Here is a 19,284-nt window from a genome sequence, read left to right as displayed (position 1 = left end):
TGGGGGGAGAGGGAGTTGCTATTGGTAACAAGGAGGCAGAGCCTCTCCTGCTCTCCTTCTTCCCAGAGGGTCACTGTGGTAGGAGACTCTTCTCTCCCCAGCAACAGCCTCCCATTGGGTGCTATTCAACATGTGACCACAGAGCAGCCCAGGCCCTGTTCTTCTCTCCTCCTTGGATCAGACTCCTGGGGAGCGGGGAGCCAGCTTACTTCCCTCCCCTAGAAGGGACAGTAACACTACAAAGTCCCCTGCCTGCTAGGTTTCTACTTTTGCCAAAGCCCCTCAGTAAAGCCTGCTTTATACAGTGGCTTTACATCTTATCCCCTGTCTTACCTGTTCTTCCTCTCCCTTTCCAACTGGAGGGCAGATATTTTGAGCTTATCCACAGAGAATAACAAACTGGGAATCCACAGATGTGCTTCATTTTAACTGGTACAGAGAGGCCATACTCTATTCTTATAACATTCATATTAATTGCCAATATTTAAAAATCTGATGATTGAGCTATCCGTTTAGATTTCTGCAATAGCGCACAACACTGTCCAGCTGCATAGCTTCTGCTCCCCTTGGGGACAAGAGATGGGCCTTCTACTTCAGCAACTACCTCTCCCCACTCCAGTGTGTGTGTCAGTCGGTCATCACACTTGTCCTAGCCACCTCTGCACTGGCCCTTGGAACACCCTACACCGGTGTCACTCTTCACTGACCCTGCCCCCAAGCAGCCAGCTCTGCACTGACCTTGCTTGAGAAGGGCACACACTGGGCAAATGTAGGCTGACTTTTCTGCTTCAGATCTTTGACAAAGAGAACTAATTTGTGATGATGCTGGAAGAAGCTGGAGAGTGAGGAAGCCCAGCCTGCTTCATCCCTTGCTGCTGTGCACACCCTTCCTGACTGGCCAGGAAAGTTAGCCGGAACTGCAAGTCCCAGGCAGCCATGCAACTAGACAAGGGATGAAAAAGCAACATGGCAGGTTGAGCACGAGTGGAAGATGGACAGTCTGACAGTGCACAGTTTCTCACCAAGACCCCAGCCTCCATCATGTGCTTGATTGTGCAACCCCTAGCCACATATTTGATGCTTGGCCTGACTCCTGTTTCTTTGCAACAGAATTCCAGTTTTTAAGTGAAAATATTTAAGTATGTTAGGGTACTTTATCTTCAAGATTAGGTGCAAAATGATTTGCAATAGGCTGGGGATTGCTTTAATAGGCTGTGGTGTTTGGGAGGAAATGAAACATCTTATTTATTTTTTCTTTTATATTTTTAAAGGAGATGAACCCCCACCCTAAACAAAAGAAACCAAACTCTAGAATGTTCTTTCATTCCCAGATGTTCTCTGCCTAAATGAGTGGTCAGGTCAAGCACTCTGTTCTCAGTGTCCAAATCAACACGTGACCAAAGGTGGGTGCCATTGTAGTGGAGATGAGCCCCTGAACTCTTCATAGTGAACAGTCACCTGAGGGTCATTTTCAGTTGGCATTACTGAGTAAACACACGGGCACGTATTAGTCGGCATTCCTGTCACTGGGTCATAATACCTGACACTGCTATTTAAAGAAGGAGAGGTTTAATTTGAGATTTACAGGATTCAGTGTATGGTTGGTGGGCTCCAAGGCAGGAACATCATGGCAGAAGGGTGTGGTGGAGCAATTACACTTATTTCATGGTAGCCAGGAAGCAGAGCAGGGAACAATGCCAGAGAGAAAAGAGTCAGGGACTAGATACAGTACCCAAGGTCATACTACTATGACCCCCTCTGACACACTGGAAGTCTGCTTTACTACCCCCTAGGCATGTCTTAATCCAATCAAGTTGACAAGCATGATTAGCATTCACAAAGCATGTAGTCTCTCAGAAAAATTTTTTGCCCTTGTGCCTTATTTAAATTTCAGAAAAGAAAGGCAATAGCACTGCTTTTTTCCCACAGTCCTTGTGGGAGGGAAAGAAGCTGCTATCACCAAATATATCCACTGAAATATTTTCTTTCATCAGAGTGATGAGAGGCTTAGTGCCAAGGGAGATGTGAGGTTAGGGTGTCACTGAATACTCAAGCAGCTCCACCATGTCATGAGGGGTCTCTGGCAGGATGGTCACTGTAGTTGAGTCAGAGAAAACCAAGGATGTTCTTACTCCCTGTCTCCTTGTCACCACCAGCAAGTGCACAGGAAGGCTGATCTGTGTCGTCCTCCTGGCTTCTGCGCATGGGTCCATGGGACTTCATGTCCTTCCGAAGGTTTCTCATGTTGCTCACCCATGCTCTTGCCCTTGAGAGTAAGCTTGCTTCCAGAGCGTCTATCTGGGGCTACTGGAGGATAGGATGATGCTGTTAGTCTTATTCTTTTCCTGTGTCCTTTAAATTTGAAGAGTCTACAAAGGCAAAATAGCAGTCAGTTGAGACTATTCAGATAAACACAACTGCTTGTTATCCTCTGGTTCAAACCACTCATGCATGTTCCAGATGCAGATGTGGAGTTTCTGGAGGCTGAGAGGTGTGACCAGGCAGAGTCCTGGGCTCCTCATAGGAAGAACAGCCTGGAGCTCTGGCCTCCTGCTTTTACTCCAGAGCTTACAGTCCTCCCTGTTATTTACATAGCTCCAGTTGTGATTTTTGCCGGGTTGTCATGATCTTTTGTCTTGAGATACTGACAAAGCTCTTGTCTGTGTGTATGCTGTGTGTTCTAAAGAAAATAATGACAATATAAAGTAAGTATCATAAAATACTTCAAGTACATTGAATTTTCTAGTTGTAGTAGAACTATGACCTTCATGAAAATCAAAACAAAAACTGCCACACAAACTTATAAAACAGCCTTTTTGTGCAGTCTCCTTGGAGATAACAGCCATGTTGACTCTCCTGGTAAATTTGTCTGACTCTATTATATGTAAAATAATTCCCTTAAAGACTGCTATACCCTCATGCACTACACAATGACTTTTTGCTCAACAATAGGCCACCTATACGACAGTGATTCTGATTCCATTAGATTGAATATCCTATTGATGTCATAGCTATCTTAGTGTGTGTAGGTACAACGTATGACATTCACACAATGAATCACCTAACAGCACAGTTCTCGGAATGTATTCCTATCAGTAATCAGCGCATAATTGTGCTCATGCAGCTCCACAGAAATGGGGGAAGAAACAACTTCAAATTTCTGCTTTCTGATCCTAAAAGCAGATGCCCTGTTCCTCAAGCCTAGTATTGATCAGAGGATGCTGGAATGATGTCATTATGGTAATAGTAATAATAGTAACAATAGTAGAAAATACACGTATGGCACGTATGCTACCAGGCACTGTTCTAAGTATTTGACATGAAATAACTAATTTAATCATCACATCATGAGATAGGTACTAACAAGATACCTGTTTGTAGCTAGGGAAAGAGGCACAGAGAATTTAATATCTTGCCAAAATCCACACAATTGGTAAATGATGGAGCCCAAAATAGATAAACAGGGTGGTTCTGGGAAATAAGGTGGGGCCACTGCAAATTTTAAAGTTTACATTGCATTTAAGGAGTCTGGTGATTACCAAAAACATTTATTCCAACTTATTTAAAATGGTTAATGTCATCATCATTCAGGCATTGAATTTCTAACATAATTTAATGTATAAACAGGATAAACCTAGGAAGGTAAAGTGCCTAGTGAAACGGGTAGTACAACTTGTGCCACACAGTTGGCAACAATTATTAACATTATCTCTCCATGCCAACCCTTGGGAAATTAATATTACCAACCTTAGACTTCTTGGGTTTTTTCTAAGAGGCAGAACTAAGTTACTAGTAGCAATAAAGTTATAAAAATGTACTTTAAACTCTTAGCAAGTAGATACTATTCAACAGAGGTAAAATGTTTTTACTTTTAATGAACTGTGCAATTAAGCGTATTGATTCTCTGATCACACCAACTTAAATGAAAGACAATGAACCCTTCTTTGAAGATGTGTTTTAAGTAAGCATTATTTTCTCTTCAGTGATGCCATTTGAAAAAGACATGAAGTAGTAGTAGTAGTAGTGGCTTTGTAGTTCTGCACGTCTAGGCACATTCTTCAAGACTGAAGGGATTCTTTTCTCTCCCTTGAGCCACCCCCACCCCGCCCCACTCCCAGCAGGTCCCCAGAAGGCACTGTGGGAGCTCTCTCTGTTGAACTCCTTGAACACCATTCTGTCATGGAGACCAGAGATTTCTTTGGCTTTTTTTAGATGTCAGTGTTGAGGAATGGAACGTACAGTCTATTAAGTCTGGATCTCATTTTTTAAATTGGATGTGAGTTCTTTTATTTATCACCCTCTAATTAATAGTGGAGCACTTTATAAAAAAAAACCAAGCACTTCCTTCTAGTTGCCAGCAAGAAAGAGAGAGCTGCCATTTGTATTCCTCATGAATATTTAACAGCTTTCTGTCTTAATTTGTTTTTGTTTTCATCTTTTTCTTACTGTTTTTCCTACCTAGAAAAGCCCTGTGACTATTTTTTTATGCAAGTTAACCTCATTCTCTTTGTTTATTCCTTAGGAGAGTCCATTATTTCATTATGTTTTTCTTGCAAGGTCTCTCTTTAGATGATACGGTGTTTATGCCTGCATAAATTTATTCCATTGATCTGAGAAAGAAAATTGAGTTTGTCCTCCAGACCTCCCTGTCACTCACAAACAAACATGGGCTTGAAGGTAGGCTTATTATAGCCCTTGCCCAGCACTTTCATCAGTGCGTCATTCATTCATCAAACATGCAGAGCAGGTAGCATGTTCATGAACCAAAGGTGACTCAGGCACAACCTCAGGCACAACCTGAGACAGCCCAGAACTTCCAGTGTAGACTAAGCTGAGCACAGGCTGAAGGATTCATAGGCAGGCCCAGAGAGCCCATCTTGTTGTCACTATTTCTAGTGCACTGTGACCAATCATGTTCCATCCTTGAGCCTACACACAGTACCTCACTTTTATTTCTCTGCAAAATATGTTAAAGACTAAAACACATCTTAGACACTTAGGAAAAAATACTTATAGTTTAGTAGTTTAGAAACATGAAAGAAGGCTAGAAACTGCTCTCCAGGCAGAAATAGAGAGTAGCACATATATGAGTGCCCTTTTGTATCAGGCTTTGCACTGTTTTCTGTTTGGTGAGGACACCTGAGGCCTGGGAAACTTGAGAAGCCCTTCCTTTGGGTTACGCAGCACACCACAGGAGGGCAGTAAAGAGCTCCAAAGAGCACAAAACAGCTCCCTCCTGCTCTTGGCAAGGTGGGCAGGGTAACCAGAGTTCCCCCAAGGTTTCCCCCAGGATGAGGTGCTGAGCTGTCAGTGGAGAAACTTGGAAAGATAGTATCATGAGCTTAATTATTTATGATTCTGTATAATTTCCTGGAACTTTCGGCGAGAACACGCATGCCCAACTCTTGAATCATGGCTAAAGTCCACCATTAATTCTACCACTTGTGACTTGCTGCCATCATTTGGTGTGGTGTATCTTTCCAGCATGTGTCTCTGGCACCGGCTTTATCTTGGAGGAAATAGGCCCTTTGCAGAGGGAGATAAATGTGCTTCTGGGTGTGACTGAGTTTTTAAAGTTAAATTTCCAAGTCCTTGACTGATGACAAAAATACACACAGATCATCTTCTTAAGAATGGGAAAGCAGAGTTCAAAAGAGATTGTGAAACTTCTGGTTTAAAAATTTGTCTAAATCAATGTTCACTTTACTTTATAGGAATCTTGCTCATTTCTCCAAACTCCACTCCCTTTCTCCCTCCCACTTTGGCCTTACTTTTGTCTCTCTTCTGTTTTCTGCCTCATTTAGGCAGCTCATTGTCCCCTGGACTATATAATATGCTCACTTGTAGCTTTAGTTTTTCAATGATTTCTTACCAGACTGAACTATCCTTTCCTCGGAGTGATTTTCTCCCAATTCTTCTAGGTCCATCCCTGTTTCCCTCATTCCAGATATGATTCCCACTGAGGTCTTTTTCTTCTCTGAGTCCTTTTGTCTTCTCTGTGAAGTTACATATACACCATGTGAAAATGCTTTCATATGTGTAACTACCATATGCTACCCCATGTCTGAGTCAATGATGATGATGCCTTTGACCTCTGTTGTTTCTAATATAGGACTAGACCTATTGTGATTGGTTGATCACTATAACGACTGATGGGACCCTTTCTGTTTGTTTGTTTGAGTAGTGTATATATATATATATATATATATATATATATATATACACACACACACACACACACACACACACACATATATATATTAGATTGTTGGTTTATCTGTGCATTCATGTCTTTTGTTTCACAGGTCAAAAAAATTCCAGTCATTTATTGAGAGCTGCTTGGTAAAGAATCACAGCCAGCGACCAGCAACAGAGCAACTGATGAAGCATCCGTTTATAAGAGACCAACCGAATGAGCGCCAGGTCCGCATTCAACTCAAGGACCATATTGATAGAACAAAGAAAAAAAGAGGAGAAAAAGGTTAGATGTATATTTTTATTTCGGTGAGACAAGCAAAACATGGAATGATCATGGCTCTTGATGTATTCCAAGGTGACTATGGAGGTTTCAAATGGATCCATATTATTCTTTAGTGTGAGAGGCTACCTGAGAGGTCACAGCCTTTGAGCATCAGTGGAGTGAAATCTCACTGCTTGAAGTGAAATCTTTACCAAAAAAAATTACCTCTTCCATCATTGAACAAAGTCATATTGCTTGGTATTATGAAGCATTTTAACATGACAAGTGATTTCCTTAATTCAAATGAATATTCATGTTTAAAAGAGTAAAAATCTACAGAAGACAGGCAGCCTAAAAAAATTCATCTGGTTGACATTTTTCTGTCCTGACAGTCTTCAATATTGAAGTTTCTGTGCTCATTTCTAATTCAGTTATTTAGAAGTCAGGAGGAATTTTCTTACAGTTTCAGTGATATAAAAGATCATTAGGTTGCTGTATGGAACATCAGATTTTGAGCTGAAGGTCATGTAGTGTACTTCTTTATTTCATAGATGCAAAACCCCATCTCTCATACTGCACTGTATTTTCACTGTATCACTGGAAGAGATCTAAGATCAAATGTGCCCTGTAGCTTGGTTGTTTGAATGCAGCTCACAGTTCCTTCACTTGCCTCCCACCCAAGGAGAAAGCTTGTGGTCTAGGGCAGGTATTATTTTGTAACAGCTGAGAGTAAGGTGGGGAGGCAGGAAGGTTCGGTATGGAGAGAAATGGAGAAGATAAGCAGTGAAGACTTGCTGAATGGGGAGCAGGAGGGGACCTGGTGAGAGATGGTGTGGGAGGCAGTTTAGGCCCAGGGCAGTGGACACAGAGAGGTGCCAGTGGAGAGTAGAGCAGAAGACCAGAGGCCTAGGCTGGGAGGGGAATTGCGGGGTGATGAACTTGCTCCCTTCTTCTCCACCTCTCTCCCCTTTTCTTTAGTGCAGAGAGAGCAATGGTGGCAGACCACATAGGATGGGAATCACTCCCTTTGATTTGCGTTTCCCTTCTCTGCCTCTGCAGTTAACATCCATAATGGTGAGGTGTGGGAACTGAGGTGTAGGGCGGGGTTAGTGAGTACACTGGACTGAAGAGGTGAGATAGGCAGAGAGCTAAGGCGGAAGAAGAAACCCTCAGTGAAGGTTCACAGGAAGGGTTCCTTCTTCTACCGTCAGCCTCAGAAACTCAAAGGAAAGTATGATCCGCTTAGACTCAGAAGTAGGAGGTCATGAAGCTAGGCCAGAAAAAAAAGCCCATCTTTGGTGTTAGTGAGTGGACAGGGGCAAAATGTTAATTTGAGCCCAAGGAGCTGGGAGGCCAGCCCAAGATGGAGGTAGTTAGACTTCAGGAGAAATCTGTAGGTCAGTGTCAGAAAGTTCCAGAACAGTCTCTTCAGCTGCTCTTTGTACATGGTGTTCTGGGGTACTCCATGAAGTAAAAACTTTAAAGGGAATTATTTTAGAGCATTGTGTCAAACATGCAGTCACTAAATACCAACTTCTCTTAAAGGGAAATGTTTTATTACACTAGGGCTATAGCAAGTGTGTTAAGTACTCAATTCAAATTCTGGGTTAAATTCTAACTCTGCGCCTTATTAGCTATATGACTTTCACCTCAGTTTTCTCATCTTTAAAATTAAGATTACTGGAGGTATAATCATAATATAGATTGCCTAGCCTTGTTGCAAAGATTAAATGAGATAATCTATGTGAAATACATAATACAAAGTCTGGTGCATAGATACACTCATTAAGTATTAGCCATTCTTACTTAGGCAATTTATTGTTGAACAATAATTTTTCAGTACTATTCAAGAGTACCTTCTGAGAACTCGTGACCTATGCATGTGCTTGGAAAACTTCATGCTTCTAGTTGGTTTCACATTTTTGGCACAAATCCTGAAATATAATATCGAATTTATCATGCCATGAAGATAGACTACTTTTAATATGTTCATTTTCTGTAGAGTGGAAGAGCAAGATTCCTGGGAATGACTATATGCAAAAGTCTATGCTGTAATTTGAGGATTCTAATCATTTAATGTTAGGGCCACCAGAATCCCAGTTCTGGCTTCATTTTTGTCTGGTCCCAAGGATATTTGATTAAATAAGATCTCATTCCATTTTCCCAGTCTGATCAAATGACTTAATTTGTTTCCTCTCATACTTTTTCACTCTTAGTCGCTCTCTATGACTAGCTCTTGGGGAGAATCGGGAAATTTTACCTTGCATTGCTTTATGATTTTTTTCAACTTGATACTTTTCCTCAAGATATACTGACATGTACTAATTTAACCCAGTGATATGAAGACAAACCAAATTCTGCTGAAGTATTAAAATTGAGGAACCTGACAAATGAAGATTTTACCTTAGAGAGTAGAAGTAATTGGAATAATTGTATGCTTCTTTTCTATGCTGTGATTTTATTAGATAAAATTACTTTATTTTACTCTGAACTCTCTGTTTATCCATTTCAGGAAAGTTTGGAATATTAAACTTTGAATATGAAATATTAAGGCATTTTATGTGGGTTCTTTATATTTTGGGAAAATGATACTTTAAAAATAACTAGCATATACTTATCTAAATGTATGAAGCTCATTTGTGATTTTAAAAAATATATTTGAACTAAACACATTTTTGGTTTCTTTCACTGTCTCTCTAATGTCTAGGCTCTAGATAGTGTAGAAGGCAAGGCTTTATCTAGTCTGTTTTCAACCATGTGAATGCTGCCTCCTAGTGGTAACATAACCAAATTGCAGGCTCAGTAACTTGTTTTGTAATTACCCACAACTATGAAAGAAATAGTCACGTGGCAGCCTCCATTGCATTGCTTGGAGGTCCAGCAAGGATTCCTTATTGCCTACAGAAAAGTCCTAAGGCATAGCTAAGGATCAGTGAGCCGTTTAACCTCTGTGGACTTTCATCCTCCATATGCTTCTCTCATATCCAGTCACATAGTTATAACTCATGGTTTCCTGAATGTGGAATGCACTGTAGTACTGCCAGCCTTTCTCATGTGGACATATTGCTTGGAATGCACTTTTTCCTGTCACTTCCAGCTGCCAGATGCCTGAAGAAGGGCCACTGACTTTATAGGGCCCAGCTCACTTCCTCCTGAATACCTCACTGTCCCTTTCTCCATTCTGAGTAGTGGAACTAGCTTCTCTTTTCTCTCATTTCTCATTGGTCTTTATATGTACTTCTGCTTAGCATATAATGTTTTGGAAAGAGTGCAAGTTTTAAGGTTGAGAAAATTCCAGGTGGAATTCTAAATCCAGATCCCAGATCACCCTTTCATTAATGCAATAATATTGGTCATAAAACTTAACCTCTCACAATCTGCATGTCTTTACTTGAACAACAGACATTATGTTAGAATATTATTGTGATAAATAAATGAAAGAACATAGGTAAAGTATCTCGCACAAGAGGCTTTCATAGGAGACATTTAGCAGATACTCATTTCCTTTCTTCATAATCATGGAAGCTCTAATATTTTCTTGTCTCACTTATTACACCCCAATCTCCTCCAAGCCAAAGAAACAATCTTACTTATTTTGCATGTTAACTTGCTTAATTACTGAATTAAATGAATGTCCCTAGTGGACCTTTCAAAGCACATTTTAACTATGCATTCTTAATATACCAATTGTTAAAAGTTTCTTTCTGATATTTATCGAGATGTCTAAAGGCAATTAGTGAGTCCATGCACATTTTAGTAAAATACACTATTAAAATGATAAGTAGCATGATTAATTATTTAATGATTTAATAAGTTAACAGAGGTCTGATAAGTTTGATGTGGTTGGCTCTATAATGGGATTAACACAAATAGAAAGGTTGTTTATGCATTCTTTGTTTTCTTTTTCATGTAAACGTTAGGCATTGGGGACCAATATCTAGAGTCAGCTGGGACAGTCTTGAATACAGTTAATTCCATATACTTAAATCCACTGGTGGAAACTGCTGACTAACAAGTCATGAAGCTAAGAGGCCATCCCAGCTCAGTGTGAACCACAACTCTGAGCCTCAGTTTACTTGTACAGTCACGCATTGCTTCATGTTCAGAGAATCATGTTGTTAGTTTCGTCATTGTGGGAACATCATAGAGTGTTTTTACACAAACCTAACTGATATAGGTCATCCTCTTGATATGTCTTCTTGATACAATCAAGAGACACACTAAGAATAAATGAATATGATGCACAGTATGTCATTTGGTTTGTTTTTATTTTTCAGTCCTGGGAGTTAAACCCAGGAAATTGTACATACCAGGCAAGTGCTCTGCCACTGAGCTACACCCAACCCCAGAATACTCTTTTATAGTAAACTATTTCTAAAATACAAAATGTGCTCTAAAGTAATGATTAAAACTATAATAAATATATAAATCAGTGACATTTATTTATTATTAAGTATTATGTATTGTACATAATACTATATCCTGTACTTTTATGTGACTGGCAGGTTTGTTTTTAGCAGCCTCAGCACAAACATTTGAGTAGTGCATTATGCTATGAAGTTAGGGCAGCTAAGATGGCACTAGGCAATAAGAATTTTTCAGCTGCATTGTAATCTTTGGGGATCACTGTTGCATATGTGGTCCATTGTTAACCAACATTTCATTCTGCACCTCATGACTATGTATGGGGTGGGGGTGGACTTTGCTAAGCTACAACACTGCTTTTGTGCATTAACATCCTGTGGATCTCTCTTTAGATGAGACAGAGTATGAGTACAGTGGAAGTGAGGAGGAGGAAGAGGAGAATGACTCTGGAGAGCCCAGGTATGACTGTGAGAGTTGCGCCTTCTAATTTTCACATTCTAAACTGTGCTTGTGTGAAATTCACTTTCCTTTTGATTTATAGGTTCATTTTAAAGAATCCACCAGGGTTGTCTTATTTAATTTATTTCCCACAAACATACTCATTAATCTGGGAAATTTTTCCAAGGCAGGCTCTTAGGAAAATGTGGAAATCAGCATTTTCTTTTTCTTATCCTCGAGATTTATGGTCTCTTCTCAAGACCTTGTTTCCTCACATATGTAACATATAAAGTAGGTAGGAGGCAATTATCTGGGTAATACAGGATGAAAAGTACTTAAAATTGCAACTTTTTGGAGACTTATGTGATATTTTTAGACTTGAGTTCTTTGGCTCCTTACTTCATACCTTTAAGCAGCACTTTCACATACTCTCCTTGTCATCTACCTTGGTATTTTCACTGCATTCTGATCCAGGAGGAAATGATTTCCAGGAAATCAAATTACACTTGAAGGAGAACCTGAAATAGAAACTTTGTTCCATGCCTGTTGTCACATGTTGGACCCAAGGATCAAGTGCTGCTTTACTGTAATCACCCCTGCATTTTGAATTTCACTTGACTTTGATCCAACTTTCTTCCAGTCTGTGTTTATAATTAATTAAGGGTGGAGTGTTCCCACTGCCAGGATTTCTCTTTTGTAAGAAAATTCAACCAGCAGCAGCATGGTGAGTGAAAAGGCACAGACACGCATAATGGGACCATGCACTATAAATGTGAAGTCAGGTTTATCAGAGGAAATGCACAAGCAGAAGAGTCCCTGCAGTATATGGCTTCTCATCATTCAGCCATCTGAGCATGGAACCCCAGTGTCGCATGAGAAGGACCATTGCCTATTGCTGTCCCAGAGCTTCCCGATCAGAGAAGCTGCTGAACTGAGCTACTTAGCATGTGTTGTTCTCTTCTTAAACCAACTTAGACCTACTAAGCTGGACTCTTGCTAAGCTACCAAAGAGGGTTGACCTGAACTTATGGGGCCATTGGTTTTTCTCTCTTCACCTGTCACAGAATTTCTCAAGGGCAAAGACTAAAGAAAAATGTATTGCTTCTGTCTGATACATGACATGTTGCCCTCCCCCAGCTGCAAAAAGATGATGACTATTAAGCATTGACATGGAAAATGAACTTTTCCTTATGGCAAAGGGCCAACTGCTCTTTTGGAAAAGTTGTATGCTATTTTTTGAAAGCTCACCCAGATGGCCGTGTCAGCCCTCTGACCATTCCTGGACAACTGAGAAACCTTGTCCTTCCAACACTTGCTGAACTGGAGCTAGGAGTCACTTAGCCAACCCAACTATAATTATAGCATGCCATTATATCACATAGAAGATTATATGTCCAGTCTCTTTTTATAGATAAAGCTAACCACTCTTCATGAAGTCCTAAAAAGTAGAAAAGGACAATGGTTATCTCATTTTGGAAATGAGGCAACAGCATAAGAGTGGCAAGAAGGTCACACACAGAGTTAATAACTGGGTCACTAATACAGCTCAGGTCTCCTGAAATTGATTCAACATCAATTAATATTAATGGGGGGGGTCCTGGTGTGCATTTAAGGCTACGTTCCTCAGTCCTTCACCCAGCTGCTGGGACAAAACCTGCAAGTCATCTTTCATGCCACATGTCAGCTCTGTGCACAGGCTTCGCTGACTCTCTCTAAAAGGGTCTTCCAGCCTCCATCCCCACTGCTCCCATCCTAGTTAAAATCTCTACTCAGAACCATTGCGGTGTTCTTCTGACTATCAGCACTGCCTGCTCTCACCCCTTGCAGACTGTGGTCCACTCTGCAGCCAAACAAACCTGCTCGGGTCTCCTCCCTGGGACACTCTCTCTGCTCTCTCATGGCTACCTGCTTTCTCACCCACTTGTCCCCCTGACCTCTGCTTAGGCCCTGCATGCCCTCTCATTCCTTCTGCTCTGGGAGGACAGGCTCCCTGGAAAAGGCCATGCCTGTCCCATGTGGCCTCTAAGCTTGCTTTTCCTTCTGCCTGGAACATCCTTCCCCCCACCAACTCTCACCTTCCCAGAGAGACCCTCCTGCCCTCCCAGTCAAAGCAGAACTCTTAATTCTCACCTCTGCTCCCTACTGTTGTTGATTTTAAAATTTCACCCTGTTAGCCTTGTGTAGGGCATATTAATTTTGAAATCTTATTATTTATAAAGATCCTTCTTTCCCACAAGAAAGTAACTAGAGTAAGAATTTTTATGTGGTTGCAGTGGTACACTATAGCCTGTCACATAGCAGATGCCAGTAAATATATACTCACTGAATTTATTTCAGATGAAAGGTTCCAGAAAGATTAAAGCAGCTTGGTTTGAATAATCCTCCTTGTTACACAGCTGTGTAGAACCAAGAAGTCTATCACTTTTGGTTGATCTACAGTTATATTAGTCCAGGGCAGCCCTAGACTACCTGGAAAAGTGTTCTGTCTTTCACACATACACGCATGTGCGCGCACACACACACACACACACACACACAATCATTTTACACCCAAGGAAACTGCTGCTTAAAGAGAGCATAGGGATCAGTGAGCTAAGTTGCAGTACCAACCATATGCTCTGGCAGGAGCCAGTCCATTACCTGCAGTGCACTGAGACAAGTGCTGGTCTCTTTGGACTTAGCAAACTTGGTTCTGCATCAACCTTGACTCCAGCCTTTCCCTCCCTGGCTTACAGGCTGCATGGAGCAGCCTGATCTCCTCCTGGGGTTTGGTGTGAGCAGTCAAGTAGGGATGTGTATGAGGTTGATCTGTGCTGGTCTAAGTAGAGTCGGCCCCTGACTGCTTCCCAGTGCTCATCTTTCTTTGCTTACCGTTCTTACCCATGAAGATAAGCTGGCTTGGGGAACTCACTAAAGTCTTAAGAAAAAAATCTTGGCCATCACGAGGGTGAGGAAGTGGTGTTGCTTCTCCTGGAGGAAGGGATGACTCTGGAGATGTGACATCCCTCCGGGTGGAGACAGCATATGCCACAGTCATACCGAAGGAGAGGTTGAACACCTCTTCCCTGACCTGGTCTTTCTTCAGGGTGAATGATTGAACTAACAAGAAATCTAGGAGCCATGTGTGGGCGCTGTGGTCCCGGGACTCACAGTAGCTATAGCCCCTGCCCTGTGCTGGATCCTAATCACTCTTTCCTACCCACAGCTCCATCCTGAACCTGCCTGGGGAGTCGACCCTGCGGCGGGACTTTCTGAGACTCCAACTGGCCAACAAGGAGCGTTCAGAGGCCCTTCGAAGGCAGCAGCTGGAGCAGCAGCAGCGGGAGAATGAGGAGCACAAGAGGCAGCTGCTAGCTGAGCGCCAGAAGCGCATCGAGGAGCAGAAGGAGCAGCGGCGGCGGCTGGAAGAGGTAAGGGCCGTGCAGGCCATTCTGCACTGACCTCCCTACCTGGTGACTCCCTGGCCATCCATGGTGGGCTCAGATTGTACCTTCCAGGTCAAGGCCCCCACCTGCCTGGTGCTCACACACCCTATCTGCAAAGGAAGATGAGGCCTGAGTGCTCTTTCAAATAAGACTTCCCTCACTTTTTATGGTATCGAGGTCATTGCAGAATTGCAGCCAAAAGCCTCCACCCCTTCAAGTCTGGCTCACGTGTGGCTTTCTCAGTGAAGCCTTCCCTGACGACATTACATAAAATTGCATCCCTCATTCTTCCTCTACCCTATTCTATTGCCCTTCTCTGCTTTATTACTTTTACATAGCTCTGGCCACCTTCAAAAAAATTGCCTCTCTCTCCCCGCTGGAATGTAAGCTCCATGAGGACACAAGACTTTCTCTTTCTTATTACTTGGTGTATCACTTGCACCTAGTGTAATGTCTACCACATAGTAGGTGGCCTGTAAATATTTGTGGATGGATAAGTTAATATTTGAATGAATGAGCCAATAGCTGAGAGGTGAAATGCAGGTGTTAATGAGACCACAGTGAATAGGCAGGTAAGCAAAATGCTAAGTATGGAAAATCAGGGCCTACCTATTGAGACTCCTCTGGGCACTGGGCATAGCCTTTCACAAGTTCTTCCACACATGCCCTTTGTACCCATAGCCATCCTCCAGCAGCAGACACTGGTGACATCTGTGTGGAAAACCACACAGGAAGCCAGTTCCTGCATAGCACTCTTATCTGTGTGGTTTTACAGACATTTGTTCAAGCCTTTTTCCCAGCCTCCATACTCAGCCAGATAAATCAAAGCCTCTGGACAATTAGGAAACTGGGCATGCTTAGCTATTGGAAAATTGGGCAGCAAATGCAAGGTTCACTAACTGCTCAGTAATGGGGTAGTAATTTCACTGGTCTCCCAAACACCAGCTTGCTCTTCATTTAATGGGTCTGTAGCAATTCCCATGCTTTGTCAGGTGGCCACTGAGGGTTAGAGGGTGGTGAATTGCATACACTAGGAACAGATTGCTTTTTAAATGATACATGAAGGTCTGGCCTCCCTGGTTGAAATCAGTGAGGGCCTCAGTTCTACTTTGCAATAAATCCCATCAACCTATTATGTCCCTGGAATATTAGCTTCAGAGCAACAATGGTAATACCAGACAACTGCAATCACTGAGTGATTATTGAGTGGTTTCTATGTACCAACTAGCAGGCAGGGCGCTTTGCTTGTATTCAGTATCTCATGTATTGTTATCTCTACATACACCCATATTTCTCATGCAAAGAGCATTCCCCATTTAACACATGGGAAACTGAGGTCAGGAAGGAGAAGTAATTAATGTCACATCACAGGGCTGGTAAGATGCAAAGTGAGAATTTACATCCTGGACCCACTGAACCTGGTGTTCATGTAGGCCTTTCCTGAGACAGTAAGTAGGTATACAATCAAAGCCCTAAACTGTGATCCTCAGAATTGGACCTTGAGGCTTCTCCAAGCAACAATAGCAAGTAAAGCTCTTTCCAATCTAAGCTTATAATGTTGGTATAAAGGATGCTCAGCGCATGAAAAGTTCGAAGTCCACCTGCTATCTTATGTTCTAAGATATAGGATATTGTAGACAGAGACACTATGGTGTGTAGGGAAGAAAGCATCTAAGAAGCAGGTGAAGGTGGGGTAAGATGAGGTGTGGGTGTCCATCCTGTTAGATGGATCTCTGGAGTGGTGTACAAAGTGTAGAAATGGGAGGCATCTCGTGACCTCCAGTTACTTCCCAGGTTTGCACCTGTGCCCTGGTGTTACCTTCTCTCCACACAGGCATGTTGTGGCCTTTTGTACTGGCCCCCAGTCTGGGGCTACACCCTCTCTTTCAGGCTCTCAGGTCTCCCTAGGACCATGGAGCCCACTCTTTCACACTGCTGATGGAACCCCCTCTTAGGGGCTGCCCTCAGACCTCTGACTTTCCTGCTTCTTTCCTGGTGGCAGTTTCTTCCCTCAAGGTCCCTCCACTCACTGGAGCATCATAGCTTGGAAACCTTTTCCCTGTCTGGTTGCTCATTTGTTGCACAGAGTCTCAGATTGAAGACATTTACCATCTAACTCTAGAAAATCCCTGCTGTCATCCATAAAACACTTAAAATTCTCCAGAATGCATACTTTCATGTACATACACATGCAATTGTGTGAATTTGTTGGGTTTTTTTAACACACAAACTGTTGGCCCTCATACCTAGATCTTCAATGCAGTCTTTTCAGATGGTGCCTTGTTTCATTCTGCTTTTATTTTTTAGATTTCCTTCTGCTCACACCTAATGTGATTACTTGAGTTCCATATAGTTATTCATCAAGTTACTAGAATAATTTCTGTTGAGTATGAATCAATGACCATGACAGATACTACATTTAGCACATTGCATAAATCATCTTACTTAATCCCCACAATCATCTCCAGCCTAAAGATAATGCAGCTGAGTTTTAGAGAGGTTAATAACTTGCTAAGGTCACACAGCTCTAGAAGAAACCAGGTTTCAAATCCAAGGAATTAGATGGCAAAGTCTAAGCACCAAGTTAGGGCCTGTGTCCTACATTTCTGCTGATGAGACATAGCCTGCATGCTTTTCGTGTTCTTCATCTACCCCGCACCTATGTGATCTTTTGCCCTGAACAAGGCAAAAGTCTCTGTAGAAGGCAAAGAAGCTGTGCCCAGCAGGAGCTCAGCTTTGAGCCAGGATCAGTCTCTCATGCTCATGTGAGACCTGCCTACTGGAGCTGCCATCATGGATACAAGCAGCATGCAGCTTGGTGAGGTGCAGGTGTTCACAGAGACACTCTGTATGTCAAGGCTTGCACGAGGACCTGAATCCTCTGCTCAGTGTGACAGTGGGTGTGAACCCTGGCTTCTCAGCAGAAGCAGGAATGCTGGACATTATACCAGCCAGTCATACTGCTTTATCTCTAGATCCATTGTCTTACTCTAGAGATCAATAGAGAAGGGGAAAAAATACTAAATACACAGATGGTGGTAAATTCTAAACCCCTAAGTAACAGCAGTCTCAGCCACCAAAAATTCCTGTCCTGTGTCCTGCTTCTGCTAGACCCCAGCCATGTCTGCCACCCAGCCTCTGGATGGTGACCACTCATGTTTCTGATGGCATAGTGAGAATGTGGGCTACACGGGCACCTAGAAATAGTTACAACCTTAGTTCAGCCTGAAATTTTAGCTTCTTTGAGAGTCAGATGGACTTTTGTAGGCATACTGGTAAATACATTTCTGCTTCTAGTTAAACCACCCCTCCCCCAGCCAGCCTTTGGTAACACAGGACTGTGTAGGTTGTAGCCTTTGTATTTGGTGATGGCAGACGTCACCTCCCACTGGAGGGTTTCTAAGGAAGCCCTGTGTATCTTTTGCTATTTATGGGTAACCACGTGGATTTGGCTGGGTTCTAATCAGTGTCTGCATATTCTTAGAGGCCTTTAACTATACACTGAACATAGTCATTTATCAGCTTTATGATAAGCACGTGGCTTCTGGCCAATTAAATGGTAGGGACTTGGCTCAGGTTTTGACAAGTGATAAAATAAACAATTTATAACTAAGTTCCAAGAACGATTAAACTCAGCTAAGGGAAGGACATCAATAGTGAAAAAGTACCCAGAGAACTTCTTCTGGCTTCTGTTCCTTTGCTTATACATATGCAACTTGTTTCATTCTGCATCAGTGTCACCAAACAAAGATGGGGCCCTAGAGGTGTGACTCCTATTCTTTTCATCTGTCTCATTGTGAGCAGATTCATGGTGATGTTTCAATCTGCTCAAGAATTTTGCAACGATATTAGTGATTTATATATTTGTCTTAACTTGCTGAGAGCATTCTATACCTTCATTTGGGGGGCAAAATCTTGAAGGTACAGGAATGGATCAAACTGATCTCAGGAGCATCAACTAGTCTGCTTCACAACAGTAAATTTTATTTTTCAGAGAATTGGGCTAAGTTTTTCAAACCACCAAGGTCCCTTTCAGTGTCCTTCAAGATTATCATAATATTGTTCAGTTATGAAAACAATGAGTTCTAGCTTTACTAAAACAAAATACTGGTTTTGTTCCATTGCCTGAAAAAATTTTAAAAGAAATACTGCCTATATCTTATTAGCCATTAACAATGAAGCGTAAATGTAGAAAATAGAGCTTGGTAACCTAAAATAATCTGAATTCTCTATAAGCCTATAGTGATTAATTGTGAACAACTTGGACTTTTGAGGACACTGGGGTCATTTGTTTTTTAAGAATGTAAGGTAGAATCAAAGCTGATGTTTTCCTATGCCTGTAGGCAGTCATTCAACAAATATTTAATGAGCACCTCTGCTGTAAAGGCATACGCTGGACACTAAAATGCAGTCTGCTGTCAGAAAGATTCGGACTGTGAGGGAGGTGGGCATTGAGCAGAGAGTCACTGAATGGTCATTTCTTTCTTTGTGGCAGCTGAAGTGGTAGGGGAGAAATGCTTGCTAAGGGACATGAGCCAGGCCTGGCTTGGAGGGAAGTAGGCCAGAGTCCAGCTAAAGAAAGGGGGTGGAGCCTTG

The 19,284-nt window shown here is 42.0% G+C and overlaps 1 protein-coding gene across 6 annotated transcripts in view; it reads left to right on the top strand.

Moving 5' to 3' along the window:
- Tnik (TRAF2 and NCK interacting kinase) overlaps nt 1–19,284 on the top strand; it is a 397,016-nt gene that overhangs the window by 292,862 nt on the left and 84,870 nt on the right. For all 6 annotated transcript variants that reach the window (XM_004834596.4, XM_013071572.3, XM_004834595.4 and 3 more), the window contains 3 exons: nt 6,306–6,481; nt 11,218–11,284; nt 14,469–14,673. In XM_004834596.4, coding sequence (XP_004834653.1) covers nt 6,306–6,481; nt 11,218–11,284; nt 14,469–14,673 — 448 coding nt within the window. The remainder of the gene's footprint in view (nt 1–6,305; nt 6,482–11,217; nt 11,285–14,468; nt 14,674–19,284) is intronic.

This window comes from Heterocephalus glaber, unplaced genomic scaffold, assembly GCF_053883595.1.
Source record: "Heterocephalus glaber isolate CG9 unplaced genomic scaffold, H.glaber_assembly_v1.0 deba00001504, whole genome shotgun sequence".
Taxonomy (NCBI): Eukaryota; Metazoa; Chordata; class Mammalia; order Rodentia; family Bathyergidae; genus Heterocephalus; species Heterocephalus glaber.
This window is presented reverse-complemented; position numbering and strand designations above follow the sequence as displayed.